At 32.4% G+C, this 15,841-nt stretch overlaps 2 protein-coding genes across 4 annotated transcripts; both read right to left on the reverse strand.

The window, feature by feature from the left end:
* Positions 1 to 279: 279 nt before the first annotated feature.
* Positions 280 to 6,044, reverse strand: LOC108327077 (uncharacterized). 2 transcript variants are annotated; one of them, XM_017560784.2, is made up of 3 exons: positions 5,889 to 6,044; positions 5,687 to 5,815; positions 280 to 523 (listed from the first exon to the last, which is right to left on the reverse strand). In XM_017560784.2, the coding sequence occupies exons 1-3, from the start codon at positions 5,925 to 5,927 to the stop codon at positions 344 to 346; spliced, it is 348 nt and encodes a 115-aa protein (XP_017416273.1). In that variant the 5' UTR covers positions 5,928 to 6,044; the 3' UTR covers positions 280 to 343. The 2 variants fall into 2 exon arrangements, with proteins under 2 accessions (XP_017416273.1, XP_017416272.1); XM_017560783.2 differs by having other exon boundaries at positions 5,687 to 5,818; positions 5,889 to 6,041.
* A 5,393-nt stretch (positions 6,045 to 11,437) lies between these two features.
* Positions 11,438 to 15,502, reverse strand: LOC108329562 (glycine-rich RNA-binding protein 3, mitochondrial). Of its 2 annotated transcripts, XM_017563821.2 has the most exons (6): positions 15,271 to 15,502; positions 15,117 to 15,157; positions 14,823 to 14,986; positions 14,625 to 14,730; positions 13,326 to 13,495; positions 11,438 to 12,293 (listed from the first exon to the last, which is right to left on the reverse strand). In XM_017563821.2, exons 1-6 carry the CDS (start codon positions 15,393 to 15,395, stop codon positions 11,793 to 11,795), a joined length of 1,107 nt encoding a protein of 368 aa, XP_017419310.1. In that variant the 5' UTR covers positions 15,396 to 15,502; the 3' UTR covers positions 11,438 to 11,792. The 2 variants fall into 2 exon arrangements, with proteins under 2 accessions (XP_017419310.1, XP_052729088.1); XM_052873128.1 differs by lacking the exon at positions 15,117 to 15,157 and having other exon boundaries at positions 15,271 to 15,501.
* Between the last annotated feature and the right edge of the window lie 339 nt (positions 15,503 to 15,841).

A 15,841-nucleotide genomic window follows, 5' to 3' on the forward strand; every position in this document is an offset into this window, starting at 1 on the left:
TTAATTAAATTACACAACTTTTAAAACACTTTTTATTGTACTTTATCAAATAACTAAACATTCAAATTTATTTCTTACTTAACTTATTTATTCTCTATTTTCATCCCTTATCCTTTCCTCTTAAACCAAAGAGAACGTTATAAACATGAACAAGGTTTTCAGTTTGTGAGATCTTTACTAATCTGTTGTAAATATGTACTAGCTATTCATTTTCCCACCTTTCTTAGTTTATAATTATTTTTTTCCAATTTTCCATTGGCCGCGAAACAAGTTAAAGAATGGACACATAACTAAGTCATTACACATTGATACAAAAATAGAAGTTACTACATAACTGTACTAATCAAGATTGTTCTAATAAATTTTCTAAATATAAATTTACTAAGTATCTTCCTGTGGACAAAACATCAAGTCTCTTCTCGCTTGGTTCGTATTTTCCTTTCCGAAGCTGATAGCGATGTGTTACAGCTGAAATAGTATAGGCTTGTCCTTCTATTGTTACACTCTCCCCGCACTGCAAGTTCTGCTTAGAAAATAGATAAAGAAATTATATTATGCAAATGGCCCAACTGAATGTGCATGCAGCACATTTCTTTTTCATTCTCACAAAGTTATGTTGGATCATATCACCCATAAAGAAAAGAAAGAAAGGGAAAAGTTAGGTTGGATCATGGTATGCATAATTGAATCAATTGGGCAAAAATTGACAACACGACATGTGATCAATAATGTGTTGTTAAACTATGAAAAAGAAAGGTTTTGTTAAACGGGACATAAACAGTTCTGCTTTTAGAATCTACTACTAATTTTCTGGTTTCAGAATCAGAACCATAAATAAAGGGAATGAACTATCACAGCATGAAAAACCAAACAGCTTGCTTCAATTCCTCATCTCATATTGACCCATTTACCATCTCAGAAAATATTTTTCCATTAAAAAATTGAGAGCAATAGATCTAAAATAAGCAACCACAACTGCAATCGTCATACTTATGAAATTACTAAACTGCAGATTCATCATGCTTTTACAGTGTTTAGAACTCCAAACAAGTGCCTTGTCTTCAATTATATCATATGCCTGCCTGCCTGCCCTCTTAGAAATGGTATCTGCCTTCCACATGTTCTAATATAGCATAAGATGTACATATACAAGACCTATATGATACACAACTTTATTCTTCCAATCTGCAAAGGTTAATTTTAGAAAAGCAAGTCGAGAGTTTGCAACATTCCTTCTAAAGCATCCTTTCATAGGGACATATCCTCCAAAGCACTAAAACTCAGTCCCACCCCTCTGAGAGAGAAGGGAAAGAAGCCAAATACGTCAATGGTATTCCTACTTCAATGAATGGTTCCCATCGCAATAATGTACTTGGATGCAAAATTGTTTTAGAAAGAAAAGGAGGAGATGCACTAAAGCTCTATTTTTTAATAGCTACGTTGCTGTAATTTTTAATGTTGCTTTTAAAGCAGCCATCCACATGGAAATATATGCTTGCATTGAATGTAGAAATAACCCCTTTTAGATTGAGGGAAGCAAGTGAAGTGCCAATACAATAAGCAGGTCAAACAGGGCAGTGGTTCGCCATAAGAAGTAAATATATTGCCAGTTTTTCCTCTTAAATTAGTAATTTTGGTCGATAATTAAAGTCAATATCAGTTCTTGTTATTTCAGCATGGGAGGGGGATGGGTTTCCTATTGGATAAACTTTTAAACAAAAGGGTAAATAAATCAAGCTTCTCTAATAAATTAATAATTAATTCATGCATAAGTTAAATAAACTTTTAAATGTCAGAAATTTATAAAAATCGAAACATAAAACAAATTTTAACTTATGAAAAACTTCATAATTTATTCAGCCATTCGGCCTAAAACTCTAAAGTTCATCAAATTGCAGCTAGTCTAAATATAAACCTTTATGGGCCATTTCATCCTACACCGTATACTTTCTTCATGCACCCCCATATCTTTAAAAATACAATATTGTCCCTCTGAGTTCTATTTCTGTTTTACCTTCCCCTTCCTTCTTCATTGCTGGTCGTTGTCCTGTAATGGTGTCTGCAAGTTTCTCGATAGACAGTTCTTGAGTAATGTTTTTTATTGTCTTATCCATAACTTCCACCAAAATAATTACTTACTTCCGGATTGACCCTATCTGGAATATTTTCCTAGATAGCCCATTTCAGAAACCGTTACAGTATATGATCAACAGGGGACACGCTTTTGTACTTAGCCATTTCAGTTGGAAGTTAGTTAGCAAGTAGAACAGCTACATATGAGAGGTTAGTGTAGTATTGATGGCTTTCAGAAAAATTCTTGTAATTCTCTTGTATCTTCATTCATTCAATAACAGTGTCGGGATCCATTCTTTCTTCTTTTGAATCTCCTGCAAGTTCTGCAGTTCTTTTGAATTCCTTCTATTCCTAGTTCTGCTTCATCAGAAACCCTAATCCAGAAGGTATTCCAACATCTTTTGGAATCAAAATGAAGCAAAAATGGGGAGAAGGGTTACTTTTGTGGGCAATGATGCACGAAAGTGTGCGCAAATCACGAAGGCTGTGTCAGTAGTACAGGAAAGGTTTTTTTAAAATATTTCTCAAGGGTACTTTGGTCATTGCATTACTCAGATGAGGGTGCACAATACAGTTCGAGAGTGCAGGAATAAACAGCCATCTTCATGACTTCTAATGGAAATTGTTGGATGTCATTCTATTAGCAATCGGACAAACTAGTAAAACCCTTTGTATTAGCTACTAACTTAAGAGAGTTTTCCAATTGGAAAACGCTACCGTTAAAGGAAAGAGTTTGGGTCATAGGTACTTGCGAACTTACATGAGGAAATTTATTCAAAAGTCAAGGTGTATAAGTAAATTTTAACTAACTCGAAATGTTTGATTTATTTTATCCAGTTTATGTTTTTTTCCTTCATAAGTGTGCTTGTTCAGAAACAGACTCAAACTGATTTGTAGTCTCTAAGTTAAAACTTAAATGATGAGTTATAGAATAACATCACTATTTGCATGTGTGCTACAGAAATTGTCTCTTTATCCATTCAAGCCATATAATTATCATCATATTGTCCTCAAAACTTTTCAAATTTCTTTCTGCAGTACTTTCTTATACTTGTCTGGGTTTACACGATGTCTTGTGCATATGAAAATCCATGGAAAGTATTTGATTCTACAATGTACCTCAGATTCTGGGTACAGTATGAATTATATAGACCAAAATATCTACTCCTCTTTGACAATTTCCTGTTTCGGATGCCCTTCATAGCTTTTCTTTCATATCAAATGGCCAAACTCTTGAAGATAACTCTAGCTCCAAAGAGCTATATATTGCCAAAAATCATTCTTTGGCATGTATGCAAGTTCGGTATCAAATAACTTTTATTTAAGCTTATTGAACCTAAGAATTCCTCATAAGCAGTGCAGGATTGTAAGTCCAATGGTCGCATTTTAACAGTTATTACAATATTATGGTTACCTTACCTATGTTAAGGAGCTTGTAATGTAGGATTATTAGTAAAAACAGAAACTTTAAGCTGAAGATTTACAACATATGAATTATAAAATCAGATCATGTATGTAAAACCAGATACAACAATATTCAGGGGTGTTCTCTACGTCTCTTCGCATTTATCCCCAAAATTTTACCATAGTCATACCTAAAGATAAAACTCTAGTTAATCCAAATTAAAGATTTAGAAAAAGGTGTGTTTTGAGTTTATGGCCATTGCAAAATTTATCCTAAGCCTCAGTTCTCATAGACTGTGATTCTATTCTTAGGTATTGTTCATGATATGAAAACTTCGTAAAACATGACAACTTAAGAGGCGACAAACACTCAAATTTTCTAAGCAGCAGAAATCTGCAAACATCTGCTGAAAGCATTCATTTCCAAAGAGCAGAATGTTGAGTATAGGGTCATTAGGATGGTGAAAATTGCAATGAACAAGCTTCAGGTCTTAATCATTAGTATCATCCTGTTAAGTCACAACTTCACAGAAACCTTTTAACAACATTTTTAGACCTTCCTACGTTTTGCTCCAATGGCCAAGAATCATAAAGTACATTCATTTGACAACATCCCTCAAAACTACATAAACCTTATGATTATATTAAATTCAGTTATGTACCCTAGTGAAGACAATACTAGTTAATTGACACTTTTACATCAGTGAGCTTCAGGAATATACCAATTGAAAGAATGGAGCAACAATTCAGAATTTGCTTGCTGATATTATGTCACTTTTACAACAAGGGCTACATAATAAAAAGATAAGGAGGCCAATCAAATCACCCGTAGTATAATGTGTTAGAGAATGCTAGAAGGGAAGAAGGAAGAATTGTTCTATTATACTATTCAGTTAAGAAATATATATTATTGTTCCAACAAGTGTAAGTCCTTCGGAGTCACAATATAAGGTATTATTTTCTTTGGAACACCGATCTAACTCCATTATATTAACGGATAAGAGTAAATATAAATTACACTTGGTCACTCCAACCCGATAGAGGACTTTTGGACGTTCTGGAACAAACATACTATAAAAAAAATAAAAGATTATTGGATTGATATAGTTGTAAAACTTGGGTTGATCTGGACAATTTGATTTGTAAATAGGTGAAAAAAAGCAGTTAACTAACTAAAACAATTAGTCATGTAACTAGCTCAAACAATCATTCAGGTAACTAGATAAAACAATTAGTCAGGTAACTAGCTCAAAAATCAGTCATGTAGGTTATTGGATTAATTGTGCATTTTAGCCACTCTAAAACTGGCTTATTAGCTCAAATCAGTTTTGCGTTAGTGAATCCAACTGGTTTTACAAAATCTTCCTCAAAGTTGATCAAGTATGTGACCTAATAATGAACTCAAATAACATCAACTACTACTCCATACTTATTTGTTTGTTATAACATACAATCAGGTATCACATTTAGAGTAAATAATCTATGTACCTAGGGTGTAAAGAGTTTTAACACAAGCATTCAATCACAAATTCTCAAGTATCATAAATTGGTTAACTTTTACAGTAAATATCCAAATGATTTTTAATTGGTTAAAAATATAAAATAATGCATAAAATTAAACTCTGACGTTTATTATGTACTCAATTACATGTTTCTTCTGTTCACTTGGAGTGAAAAAATACAGAAAAGAATGAGTGACAAAGACAACACCAGGGCCAGCATTAGCAATTATACGAGGTCGATTATCGTTTCTTGTTAATGCAAAAAAACTCAGTGAATGGGGATATCGACCTATCCTGCGGCTACTTAAATCCCGAGGGAGAACACAGAGATCAGTCCCTGTGTTCAAGGGGATACTCCTAATAAATAAAAAAACATATGTTTAATGACACTATCTTTGAAACGCTATACAGTCAAATTTCATTGAATAAGTATAACTACACTGTCATTTTATGATGCGTTTGTTGATATATAATCATAAAAGCCTTTAAAAGTGCATTAAACTAATTCGTCTAAAAAAAAATCATAACAGAAGAGATTACTCTTTTCATGAGCCTTGGCTTCTAACCCATCCAAAAGTACCAACCATTAATCATTAGATACACACAACTTGAAAGCAGGGCTTCCAATTTAAATTTTCCATGATGAATTATGAAAACTGAAGGTTTGGAATTGATATTAAAAAATAAAATCAAAGAATGGCACTTACAGGGGGTAAGCAACGAACGCCGAGACACTTGGGTGGAGGAGTTATTTCAACCACTTTGTAGGGATAGATGCTACCTCGTTCCCTGTCTCTGTCTCTCTTCCTACTGCATGAAACCTCAAAAGACATCGTCTGCTAAAAGAGTGAAAACCCATAAAGAAATAAAGAAGTATGAAGAAAAACGAAAGGCAAGTGAATGAGGTACCTTGTGGCATGAAGCGAGACCCATGTTCCACGACGCCATTGACGAATGAGACCTGATGTTGGTGAGCGTCGGAGCTACAATTAGCTTCTCTCCTCTCTCTTTTCGTGTATCCTCCTCACGCAAAATGGGAACAGCAAAGCCAGAAATTTTCAGATTTTTTTGTGGTGGGACAATACTTTTAAATTTCTCAAAATAGTTTTTTTCTAAAAAAAGAATAGTTAATTTTTTCTTAATGTACTTTTAAACTCTCAAAATTTTCATATTATGTTTATAATAGGTTTACTAACACTTTTTCTCTTATATTTGAGGCAATAAATTAATATTTTTTTATTTATTTTTTACTGGTTTTTATTTTCTTTTTAAAAAGATTACATGTGGTAATTCCTATTTTATTAGCATTAATATCATTATAGAACGATGATCTGACATTTATTAGGACCTTTTTCTTTAGTTCCGTTCCTCTTCTTCTCCGTGACTTCGCACATACATATATTAAAGATGCTAGACAAAAGAAGATGGAATGAGGGAGAAATAAGCCATGATGTTACACAATTTACATTCCTAGAATAAGATTTACCTTTTTCTACCCATACTTTATCTTATTTTTTATTCTTATTCACAGGAGCATGCTTGTTTTTATGAAAAACATTTTTCTTAAAAGTTTGCTTTTCAAAAAATTTAACTTTAAAAGGATTTGCAATTAATTTTTCAAAGATTAGAAATTTTCAATGCTCCTTGCAACATTTACTCTTAATAGGGATATTTCTACCTTCCTCTAAAATTGAAATTTTACTATTTAAAATTTCTTTTTCTTTCAAAGATTTCTCAAATTTCTTTTGGAAAGCTTTATATTTTGATTTCAATTAACTATGTAAAGAGATTACTTTTTAGATTCATAATATAATTCTTGAAATGCATAATACAGTTCATCATAATTTTTATTATTACTACAAACACTTGTTTTGCTTCTAGAAGATTTATTGTCAACCATTAAGTTCTTTATTTGAGTCAAATTTACTTGAATCATTATCCTCTCAAGCAATATAGGCCTTTTTCTTGAAAAATATTCTTCCTTTTTTGTCTCCGTCATTTTAGCATTTGAGCAGTCAACTTTGACTAAAACACAGGAACACTTTAAAAAATGGGGTTTGAATAGGGTTTTAAACTTTTTGCAAATTAGTGTTTAATTCTCTTTGTTTAGGTTAGACAATCTACAACAGATGTTAAACACTTGAGTTTCTAAAACTACGTTTGTTGGAAAACCTTTGAAAAACAACAACAAAAAGGCATAATTGTTTTTAAAATGGTTTGCTCCAAATTGAATTACGTCCAATTCTCCCTTAAATTTCTTTAAGGGGTATTTAACCACTTTTAGTTTATAACCAACCCACTGGTTAGATAAGCATGACCACTCTTGGTATCACTAATCTATCTGACTAGATGGTCTAACTCCACTAAGTACACTTTTACAAGTGTTTTACTTCACTTCTGAAAACCAAACACAAAGAGTTTTGAAATATTACAAGAACAAAATGAATAACTCTTTTTGAGAGGATTTGAAAACAATACAATGATATTATGAAAACTTATAAAAGAAATTTTCTTTTTAAAGAAAAATCTTAAGAGAAAGATCTTAGAGAGAAGTAGCGTGAGCGTATTGCAATAAAATAATTCTTAATGGTCTTCTCTTCATGTAGTCCTTTTTATATAGTCTTCTTCAAAAAATATTCGTTAATTAGAGCTTTTAACTTTCTTCTAAAGTTGTAGCCTTGAAGGTAAAGTTAGAAGCTATGTTGTGTCTTGGCAAAACAATTGTGTAGTGTACGGAAATGACAGATAGAAAGTATGTATGAAACATTCTTTGAATATCTTCCTATCTCTTAACGTTATTCTTATTTTGAGCAGGCTTTTTGATAAAGGTGGAAATCTGCACAGAAAAAGAGAGCATAACATAACAGACAAAAAAGTACTAGAAAGTATATGCTTTAAAGCGTTAAACGATCCTAAGCGTTTAGGCAATAATTCAAGTACCATCGTTTAGCCTTGTTTGTTTGAGTAACATATGTCGATTAGAAAAATAAGTTATTTCTTTTAGGGTTGTTCTAAACTTTCATTAGACTTGGTTTATTTTAGACTCTCTATTATAATTCATTATAGCGTTTAATGCTTATCATAGACAGTCAATCATACGTTAGATGTTATTCTACTTATATGCTTTTATATCGTTTAGGGTATTTAAGCTGTAACATTTTACACTTCTTATCTTTTATCCTAGACAATTAAATGTTATTTCGTTTGGACGTTTTGTTAAACTTCAAATCAAGTTTTACTTATACGATATTGTCTTAGCATTAACGTGTCCCATTTCTCCATACTCAACACTTAAAATTAAAGGAGGATCCTTGATTCTCCTTTTTACTCTTTAATTGTCTTTTACCTTTGGCCTTCACGAACTTGGTGAACTTCTTTATCATGAGACTCATATTCTCATCATTAGAGTCATCATCTAATTTCAGGCTTTTTCTTTTGATAACCTTGGATTTAAAAGTAGTATTATTTTTCCTTCCTTGATTGTCTTCTTCATTCAACTTTCCAAGTTCAAGTTCATTTTCTCTTAACTTACCAAAAAGAGTCGCCATAGAAATGGTTGCAAGATTTTGTGACACTATGATGGTCGTGACCTTAGGTTTTCATGTCCTGTTAAAGCATTTCAATATTTTAATAGTTAATTTGTCAATATCAAAGGTTTTACCTAACCCGGAGAGACGATTGACTATATGTGTGAAACACTTCTACGCCTCATAGTTTTTTTCGCCTTGTTGCATCTGGAACATTTCGTATTCTTGAATCAATAAGTTCTTTCTTGCATGTTTTACATCATCTGTGCCTTCATTGGTTACGCTTAAAAATTTTCACATCTCTTGAGCATTTTTATGTGTGTGTGTGTTTGTGTTTTTGTGTGTGTGTCTATGTTTCTTTGTGTGTGTGTGTGTGTGTCTGTCAGTGTGTCTATGTTTGTGTGTATGTGTGTGTCTGTGTGTGTCCGTGTGTGTGTGTGTGTGTCTGTGTTTGTGTGTCTATGTGTGTGTTTGTATGTCTGTGTGTATATGTGTTTGTGTTTCTGTGTATATTCTTGTCTCTGTGTGTGTGTGTGTGTGTGTGTGTTTGTGTGTCTGTATCTGTGTTTGTGTCTGTGTCTATGTCTGTGTGTTATATGTGTATGTGTTTGTGTCTGTGCGACTGTGTATTTTGTGTGTGTGGATGGGTGGTGTGTGATGTTGAGTAGAATCAGGGTAATGATCATATTCTATTAAGATAGTTTGATTGAAAGTATATGTGATGAGATTGTAGTATTTTAAGGAGGAATTACTAGGTGATGTGATTTTAGGAAGTGTATTAATTGGGTTTTTCTTGACAAGATTATCCAAACTTTAAATATTCAAACTCACATGGAAGAAAATAGTTAGGTGGTGTGAGTCTATACTCTGGATCAATATGAAAGATTATCTTGTTATATGGAATTAACTTTGTCGGGTTTAAGTCCTTGGGTCTGTGTGAGCATAAGGCCATTTAACAAATGGAGAAGTAAAGACATTGTATGAGATGTGCTGTTTTAAAATGTTTGGTTTATAAATGAATTCTAATATTTAAATATGTTAACTTAGCTCTTTCACCTTATAGTGGTATGTTACACAGGAATAAAGGATGTTATAAGTCAGAGTACTCAAAGGTGAAAAAGATTTAGTGATATATACATATGATGTAAATAATATATATATATATATATATATATATATATATATATATATATATATATATATATATATATATATTCTTAATACTATGATATTTATAATTTGAAAATTTTTCTATTAAAGGAAGATTGTAAACATGAGTATATTTATATGAATTATCTACTTGTGGTATGATTAGTTGACAGAATTAGTAGTAATGTAACTCCAAATTAAGGACATGTAAAAGGATATAACATTTTTAATTGTACACAATAGGTTTGAATTTAAATTCTAAATTCAATTTCAGAAATTAAAAATTTTAATTTATTTTTACTTTTGTATAATTGTATGTGAAAAAAAGTTTCAATTTCCTTTCCAAATTATATTATATATATAATTATTTTTTAAAAAAAATACTTGAATATTTTTTGCACCAAGTAAACTAATCACTTCGTAAAAATTTATTATTCAAGTTTAATTTAATTTTTTTTCTCAATACATGTGACTAATTTATTATATAATACCATTAATATTATTTTTGGTTACATCAATTATTTCTACTACAAACTTTACCCAAATTTATTTCACTTTTATGTAATCTAAATAATTTCACTTATCACACTCTCTCTCTCATTTCTTTTCCTTTTCACACTCACCCTAATCCAAAGAAAAAATAATAAGTATTAAATATAGGATTAGCAAATTATAATCCTTAACTAAGTCTTATGTTTACACTTATAATTTCTTTATTTTAAAATTGGTAACTCTTCATGTTCTTTGATCTTGATATTTCTTGTATAAATAAATGTAAATTACATTTGAAGAATATATGAAATTTCTTTTCAGAGATTTATTTGAGAATACTTTTATCTTGACTTTAATCTTGAAAATATTCTTTAAGTAGTAAGGAAAGGGCAAACAAAGTTAATACTCAATCCTCAAAATAAGATGTCTAAAAATAAATTTTAGAAACATTTTTTTTGAAATGTGAAAAGATTGACTATTAATCGATTTTTTAATAGAATGAATAATTTGCCTTGTTTTCTAGGTATATAGAGTTTAAAGTATAAAATGATTTAATAAGGAAATCATGTTTTTACTTAGTTCATTCTTAATAGATATATTTTGTGTGTGTTCAATGTAATTTTATCATAAATTTGGTGTGTTGACTCCCATGTTGTTCTTTTCTTATATTTTTATTTTTAATAAAATCTTATGATAGTGGTATTTAGCATAAGCCTATTTAGATAATCTCTTTATGAATCTCTTCTAAAGGTGGTGTGCTCTCCCTGTATCTTTTCATAATCTATTTTCTATTTTCTTCTGTAACTTGATCTTATTTCCATATGGTTTCTCTTGAAGTGCAAATTTGTTCTCTGTATGAATAAGCTTTTGTCATATCTCTATGTCGTTTCATAAAACCACTTAAGGTCATTAACATTTCCAAAATTATTCTAGATGTTTAAGAGTGTCCAAGTTACATTACTTCATTACTTACTAGGTTAAACTTTTGAAGACATTTTTTGATGTTTGGAATAAAACATTGAGTCAAAAAGATGAAAAGAATTAAGATACTTTGAATTTTCTATATTTTAGCAATTTATAGGAAGTCTTTTGTAGTAAATACCTTATGTAAATTCAGTTAGCCCATGAGTGCTTGGGAGTGTTGTTGAGATTTAACATTGCTTGGTCATTTCTTATAAGAATCTATTTCTCCTTTCCACAACAACAAATTGCTAGTGTTATGGAGTAGAAAATAATGTTTAATGCTATTCTTTTTCAAATTTACCTCTCTTACACAATTGTTCAATGTCATGTTTCAAATAACTCATTTCTATCTTACAGTCTGAAAGTATATAAAAATTCAATAAACGTACAGAGCAGTAATGACAAATGTAGCCATTAACAAAACTAAGAGTACAACCATGTGCACATTTTGCAGCTTCCAGTGGGCCGAGCTAAACAAAAAATTGTTTGGTCTTCTATAGCTGGCGATAGTGTGCTGCTGATAATTAATGGGCTTAACAATAAAATTATCACTGACAGATCTTTCGTTAAGAAAAGGCAAATATGTAGCCTAAAGAACTGAATGATCAAACACAACAAACTACAAACTTGCTTTGATACTAGACATATTAGCCCTAGACTATATTTCTGAGATGACAAACTTCTATCTTCCATAAGGATGATATCGAGCAGTTCCTGCACCACCATATCCCCCTCTAGTCCCATAAAAGGAGCCTCCACCAGCTCCTCCATATCCACCCCCTAGGCTGGCATCATAGCTGCTTCCATAAGCATTACCAGAGGAACCACCACCACCATATGCCCCATAACCCTCATTAGCTCCACCGTACCCACCAAGATCATAGCCTCTGCCAAAGCCTCCACCATATCTACCAGCATACCCAAGAGAAGGATCACCTCTATAAGGCCCCATGGCACCAGCATATCTTCCATAACCACCAAATTCACTTCCAAAGCCACCATAAGCACTTCCCCTACCACCATAGGCACCACCTGACCTATAGTCACCCATACCAAAATTACCACCAAATCCATCATAAGCATCTCCATATCCACCACCATATGAAGACCGCTCATCATTATATCGCTTGGATGATGGGGCTGGTGGATTGGGCTTTTTTGGTTCTGCCTTCTTGATTTCCACCTACAAAAGTGAAGATAACCAAAACTAAATGGATGAAAGTGAAACAATTCAAGCATCTTTTATCTTGATCTTTCACAGGATAGTAAATTGGAAATATATTTGGTGTAATATTTTCTTTTATCAACATATTTTGTCTAATGTTAATGATGACTTTGATTCATAAAATGATGGTGGTATACCAAGCAATAAGACCTAAAATATGCCTCCTTGAAGTTGTCACCAGTAAAATCAAGCTATAGGACTTTGATTTAAATCGTACAAAAGGAGTCATGTGTGAAAAAATACCATACCATTCTTTCTAAAGTAATTTATAACATAAAAATTACAGTAGCCTTAAGAATATAAGCCACTGCCCACTTGTTCAATCCCAAAATGTTGTGTTCTAAGGGTGGAAACTCGTTCCACTGGATGTACATTCAACCAAGAAATAATGGTACTTAAATGTGATCCACTTGGGCCCAGGTTTGGTATTTTCCATTGGACCCATTGCATTTTATCAGAAATATAACCCATATTGGCCCAAACTTATTATAAGTGCACATGAATTATTGGGCATTGCTAATTTCTTATATTAAAAATTTGTAATGTTTCCCTAACAATTGTAATTTTTTTTTAATATTTTACCTCATCAATAAAAACCCATGTTACACTTAAAATACTCGGAAGTTCTAACTCTATTAAATAGGAACAAGGCAAATAGATTATCATCAATAGAAATGCGCATTAAATTTATTGCTGAACCCATGATCATCTCATCCCGACACTAAAGGGAATAATCACCAACAAAACATTGCAGTCAACTGTGTTCAATGCCTTGATTTGTTACAGTTAAGCACAGCCTACATAATTACGATTCATTGCCTATGGCAAGCATATACTTAAGGATAGGAAATTCAAGATGTCCATAAAACAATAAACCATTCTCACTGTTTACTTGTCCTTTAAAGCAGGACTTGAAACTCAACATTTGGAAATCAGTTATAAAACCAAATAAGGTTTGTAATTTAATTTTCAGATCAACAAAAAACTCACCTGAGCTCCAGCAAACTCAATTTTGTTCCCCACAGCTAAGAGATCATCAACAGCATCTTCAGAGTCGTAGGTAATAAACCCAAAGCCACGTGATCGATTAGTAGAGTGATCCCGCATTATCTGGTGATCTTTGACTTCTCCATAGCGTGTAAAGAAATCCCTAAATTCATCTGCCCAAGTTCATCTCCAATTAAAACAACAAAATCACAACTACTTTCTGTATCTCTTTAATGGTTAGCTAGTTACTTTACAAATAATTGCTTTAAAGAAAAGTCAAGCCTGGCTAATAAACTTAACATACTTTGTATACACATGACATACCACAAAATATCAATTTGTATATTAGGAGACATTTTTGTTGCATGACGTACGCCAAGTGGGTCAAGTCACAAACAATCATGGTTTTTGTTGTTTGAGTTGGCAACACTCTTAAATAGAAAGAGTTACACATCGACTATCAACTATAGCTTTTAGCTTAGTAGTAAGCACTTGATACAACAATTGGATCAAAGCCATGGTCACGAGTTTGATTACTAACAGAGCTATTGTTTAGGGAAAAATTGTTACAGTTTGCACAATTATCCCGTGATGGTCAAGTGAGTTGAGTCATAATAAAAAAGTTCGATTTGGAATAATTGTAGAGGGGGAGATTGTTCAAGGGTACATCAATTGTCCCTTAGCAATCAAATCATGACATCTAGGTTGTCACACTCTTAACTAGAAAGAGTTGTGCCCAGACTATGAGTTATAGTGTAGACCAAATCACAATCAAATCATGGTGCTTAGACTACGATACTCTTAAGTAAAAAGAGTTGTGTTGACTAGTTATAATTTTTGGCCTAGTGATAAAATACAACAATTTCAACACAAAAATTTCCACCTTAAAAGATATGAACAAGTGCACGCATGTGATGAACTTTCTCACCAAAGAAAGCTTGAACATAAGAGGTATGTACACTAATAATTATGTTCTCTACCGAAAAGGATAACATAGATCATAAAGGACTTCCTTCACTGTACATGGTAAGAACAGAAACACCAAGAACTCTTAACACTTAAAGCAATAATATGAAACTTAGATATATTACAATATGAATTCCAACAGCAAACGTGTCTTCTAAGTGTTAGTTGGTGTATAAAAATTATATAATACCACCACAACCACTTCTCAACATATAACATATTGTACGTATACATATATACATGTGCACATCATTCATGCTACATCCTTAAATTTTGACATTAAGTAAGGCATCAACAACATCAGCAAGAGGAAAATTGGCTCAACTGAAACACTACCTTCACTCACAGTAGAAGGAATTCCACCAACAAAAATCTTCTTGGTTCGGAAGTCCTTAGAGTTCGAGCCAACTGCACCCCTCGGAATCGTCCTCTTAATCTCCACCTATAAACAATTCATTGCATCGGATTTCATTTCATTTACTCAATACTACTCCAAACGTTCAAACATCAAATGCAGGTGTTAATTATAAGCACCTGCTTGCCGTTGATAATGTGAGTGTCCTCAATAACTCTATCAACCACAGAGGGATCAGCGTAAGTTATGAAGCCGAAGCCGCGAGGCTGGCCGGTCTTCCGGTCCTTCATGATAACGGAATCCGTTATCTCACCGTATTTACCAAAGTGCTTGATGAATTGAGCTGCACAGAATTATCAACAAGAAAAAAGCACAGCTAGTTAGTTACTTATTTAGTTACAAGGATGCTCATTGAGCATTTGCTTAACCGTAAAACAAAGGAAACCAACGCAGTGCAGAAAGAAATCACTAACCAATAGTGGTTTCTCTCGCTAAACCGCCAATAAAAATCTTTCTGCAATTACCGTGTTTAGTTTAATTAGACAGAACACAATCTAAGAAAATTCGAAAAAGCAATAAAGAAGAAGATGAAGGGAGGTTGAAGGTTTAGTGGAGTTAGTTACCGACCCGGGACTGGCACCGTCGCCGGTGAGAGGTTGGGGCTTGTCGTCTTCGTCGTCGCGGTGGGAGAAGGCTCTAACGTCGTTGGCATCGCCGTCGACGGTGTGGTGATTACTGGGTGGTGACTCCATCACTTTAAGAACTTCAACCACAGAAAGATAGGGGAAGAGAGACGCAGACCGGAAAATGAATGTAATGTATGTAACCCTAGATTTTTATCTTATTCGTGGGGTTTGGGACTTTATATATACATTACGAATACCTGAATTTAAACGCTTATATGGTATCTATTTTTATAATATGCATTATTTTCATAATGTAGCAGCTCATAAATTGATAATGTAGCAGCTCATGAATCCTAGATTTTAGTCTAGAAAAAGAAATCAGATTTGGTTTATATGATATTTTAATTTGATAACTTAGAAATATTGAAAAATGTAACATATTTTCTAATTAATTTGTACATGAGATAAGGGAATTTGGAGGAAAATATTTACAATAATTTATATGGAGTTTTGAAATTATTTATAATGAACGGCATAATAAAATGAATAAGTAAAATTTTAATATGCACAAA

The sequence above is a fragment of the Vigna angularis genome, chromosome 2 (genome assembly GCF_016808095.1).
Source record: "Vigna angularis cultivar LongXiaoDou No.4 chromosome 2, ASM1680809v1, whole genome shotgun sequence".
NCBI classification, from domain to species: domain Eukaryota; kingdom Viridiplantae; phylum Streptophyta; class Magnoliopsida; order Fabales; family Fabaceae; genus Vigna; species Vigna angularis.